Genomic DNA, 4,198 nt, shown 5'->3' with positions numbered 1-4,198 from the left:
AGGCTCCAGGCTCTGAGCCGTCAGCACACAGCCCAATGCGGGGCTCGAACTCATGAACCGGGAGATCATGACATGAGCCAAAGTCGGATGCTTAACCGACTGAGCCACCCAGGCACCTAACTTTTAATTTTGATGGTTGATTGCTTTTGATGGAGAATACAATTCCAAGCAGCATGTGGAGACTGCATTCCAACCCTAAACTGAAACTCTCAGACCAGAAGTATCTCTGAGTCACTCTACACTCTTAGGAGGGCATAACCTGAATCAACATTTTTGGCCTCATTCAGTTATTTCATTAGGAGCTATTAATCTCTAAGCATGGGATTACCTCCAATGCAACATTAACAGAGTGAGCCTATACTAGCAATAGATTAATCCAAATTTTGATCTGAACAACAGTATGAAATATTGTCAGGTCAAGTGGTCTAAGGCAAATCAGGTACTGACAAAAGAAATGACAATGGAAACCAACCCCTGAGCTGGACTTGGTCAGAGCCCCTGCTGTGGGTGGTGCACCAGGTCAGGAAGTTGCAGGTGAGGTTTTTGTCTCACTGCGTCATGAGTCTGGAACACAGTGTAAGACTTAGAGTTGCCATGCCATGTGCTACAGTAATAGTCAGCCTCATCCTCAGGCTGCAGCCCAGAGATGAGCAGAAGCCCTGCATTGGCCGAGGCATCACTGGATCCAGAGAAGCGGCTGGGGACCCCGGAGCCCTGGTGTTTATCTGAGTCTGAGTGGTAGTACAGGAGATACCGGGGAGGGTTCCCTGGATTCTGCTGGTACCAGTTTATCCAGAAATCACCAACTCTGAAGCCACTGCTCAGGGTACAGGTAAGTCTCACAGAAGTTCCCAGAGATGCAGAGAGGGAGGGTGGCTGGGTCAGCACCGGCTGAGACAGGGAACCTGCAAACACAGACACTCATGAGACTAGACAGGGGACAAGGTTAAGCTGCTTGGAGGCCTGTGACAGTGAGGGTGACACCCACTCAAGAGCTGCCATGGATCTGGGGATGTCCCTACCTGTGCAGTGAGCCAGGAGCACAAGGAAGAAAGGGGTCCAAGCCATGTCGGAGACTCCACCTGTGGCCCCAGATCAAGCCTGGGATGTGCCAAGTCCCTTTTATCTTCTCCAGGGCCTGAAAGGGGAGGGACCATTCAGAAAAATTTGTTTCCTGCCTTCTAGATGAAGTCTCAGCTTTGTTCCTGAGAGGGCTGATTTCCACAAAGGCTCAGAGTTTGTCCCCTGGGAGGGACCAAGGAGGAAACAGCTGCTGGGGCCTTCCACAGACCTGTGAGCAGGAGACCCCTCCCAGCCAGAGGGGACATAGCTGCCGACACATAGGCAATAGTGCCCCAGCCCTGGGGGGGTTGGCCAGTACACAGCTGGAGATCCCCACTGTGTAGACCCTGGAGATTCCCATAGCACCCCCTGCTGCCCACTAGTCAAACTTCAGTCTGTCACTGGAAAGGATGTCAGTGACACTGACCTGACAGCCTGGCCACTGTCAGTCCACAAGCATACATGTGTCACATGCCCTAGTGCCCAAGATAACTAATATTAACAGACTTCCCACTGAGGACTTTTGGCTTTGTCAGAGAAGAACATGGGGTTGATTCACCACCACACACCATGCATGAGACTACAGTGGATTGAGAAAGCAGAAGGCTGGGGAAACACACCTGAGCTGCTCTCTCAGAAGGGCCACATGAGGGAGGAGGCTAGTTCTCTTCATGTGGAGTGGAGGCCAGGTGTCCTACATCAGGACAGATAAGGCACACCACCTTTGCAGAAGAAAGGTGGACTTTGGGGGGAGAGTAGGACGTTAGTCATGATATGTTGAGGGGATGAAACACTACATGATTTGATAGTAACTTTGAGAAAATAGAATATAAGTGACAAAATAGTCAAGGAAATTTGAAGCCTAAATATAAAAGTACTTCTATGTCAGGGTGAGGTGCTTGTATTTTTATTTCATTTGGGCATGTTAGAGTTTGAAAATAGGAGAAATGATTGATGAAATATATATTTTATTTATAAAAATATTCCAGCTTTGTCAGAGTATAATTGACAATCACAAATTGTATGCACTTTTAAGGTACAACATGAAGATTGGATATACATAAAAATTGTGAAGTAATCACCACAATCAAGCTAATTAATATACCCATCTCCTCATATACATACCATTTCTTCCTTCCTTTCCTCCTTTTTCCTCTTTCTTTCTTTCTTTCTTTCTTTTCTTATCCTTTTTTGTAGTGAGAACACTTAAGATCTACCCTGTCAACAAATTTCAAGTATACAATACAGTATTATTAACTAAGAAAGGTATACCTTAGAACATATACCTCATCCTGGTGTCAGTTTCAACAATGTGCCTGAAGACAACACAGCAAGTAAGGCCATGTCAAGAAGGCTTGAGGGCTGATGATACAGGGAATCTGGAGGAGGAAGATGAGTGCACAATGCCCAGGATGAAGAACACGGGGAGTTGACTGTGGTCCTAGACTTAGGATGAGGGAAAGGATGATGGTGAACTTGAGGGCTCCAGTTAGGTTGATCAGGTGAATTTTATTGTCATTCACTGTCATACAGGTAATGAGAAAGAGAAAGAGGAGGTTGAGGGGAAATAAAGGGGCTTTGTGTTATATTTGTAAACCTGGGGCATGTAGGAAATACCCAGGAATGGGAACATGGGATGTTGCCAAATCAGTCATTCACATTCCAGCGATAGGAGCATCCTTGCATGATCTGCATCAGTTCTGGTGAGAGTGCTAAGAAAAGAATAAGATAAGAAACAAGATAAGATGATTTTTTTAAGTGTAAGTATGAACACCAAGAGCTACTCCTACTCACAGAACCAAGATAAAGAATAAAAATCCATTTGAAATAAATAAGGAAATCCCTCATTTCTTTCATCATGTGTTTTAATTATTTAAGCAACTACTTTTCAGATTGGGCCTCCTTTTAAGGTTGATTTGGTTATTGTGCTGCTGTCTTTTTTTAATGTGTGCAATTGTTTTTTGTTTATTCATTCAGTTACGAAGAGTATTGTATTAACAACTGCAACTGTGATTGTGGATTATTTTTCTCATTGCTTCTGCTAATTTATGCTTCATGTGATTTGATAAGGTATGTTATAAGAATATGTCATGTTTATTAAGAGCTGAGTCTTGAACATGTCAGTATAATTCCCCAAAGTTCCTTTGCCTTGAAGAAAGGGTTTTAGAAAGCATATGAATAGCAGTCACATCCACAATGAGAATGCCATTCTGACAAATGACAAAAAAAGTAAATGTTTATTGGAAACGACTTGTTCACTCAAAATCCAACAACAATTATGATATGATTTTTTAAATAAATCTTATTCCTCTAAGTTTGGAAATCAAAATCACACAGTCTGGAAGTTCAAGTACTATCATTCCCACAACTAGTGAAGTAAGCACAGAGGAAATCTATGACATTTTAGAATCATAATTTGTTTGCAATAGTGCCTTCATGCTTTTTATATATTCAAAAACAAAGGGAGGAATGAATTTAATGTGAACAGTGACTTGCTGTTTCAAGACCATTCCTTCCTTCACTGAAGACATTCCAGCACTTTCTCATGGTGATTAATTTCAATGTATAATTGAGTTTACAACAGAAGTGAGCTGTATTTCTCTCCTTTACATGCTATATTTTCATTTTAAATTTTATTCAATAACATGTATCATCAAGTTTTGATAACAAAGTGGAGGGTATAATTAGAGATTAAGAGGCCAGCAAAGTTTGGTATCTTACAAACTTTAGCAGACATGGGAAACTTGTATCTAGAGTGGGCAGTGGAATCAAGGAATACCCTCCTCATACACCCTGGACTCTCCTTGACCCCGTAAACTAATGGATATCAAAATCTGTCATTTCCAACCCCCACTGCTGTAGTCTTGTTATTTTTGCCTCCCGTACCCATCTTCACAACTGAATTAGTGTTACATTTCCCAGAATGCCGTGGGAAAGTTCATACCTGGAGCTGTCCCAGCTGGCAGCCTGACGGGTGGGGGGGGGGGGGTGGGGGGGGGGGGGCAGGGTGTCTTCCTTGGGGCTGACCTGGGGTCTCTGAGACATGAAGGAGGCCCTGGGGGAAAGACCACAGGTCTGCTCACTTTATGACTGGATGCAATTCTTCACTGCAGGCAGCTCTTTGAGTGCCATGGAC

The 4,198-nt window shown here is 43.5% G+C and overlaps 1 gene segment (V, D, J or C); it reads right to left on the bottom strand.

Annotated features, from left to right (window-relative positions):
* Positions 1–489: 489 nt before the first annotated feature.
* Positions 490–1,110, bottom strand: LOC125914345 (immunoglobulin lambda variable 5-52-like). The segment is given in 2 exon segments: positions 490–905; positions 1,023–1,110. Coding segments are annotated over 2 exon segments (462 nt in total).
* Positions 1,111–4,198: the final 3,088 nt, after the last annotated feature.

Source organism: Panthera uncia (assembly GCF_023721935.1).
Source record: "Panthera uncia isolate 11264 chromosome D3 unlocalized genomic scaffold, Puncia_PCG_1.0 HiC_scaffold_8, whole genome shotgun sequence".
NCBI classification, from domain to species: domain Eukaryota; kingdom Metazoa; phylum Chordata; class Mammalia; order Carnivora; family Felidae; genus Panthera; species Panthera uncia.
Note: the sequence above shows the minus strand (reverse complement) of the source record. Positions and strands in the feature narration are given on the sequence as shown.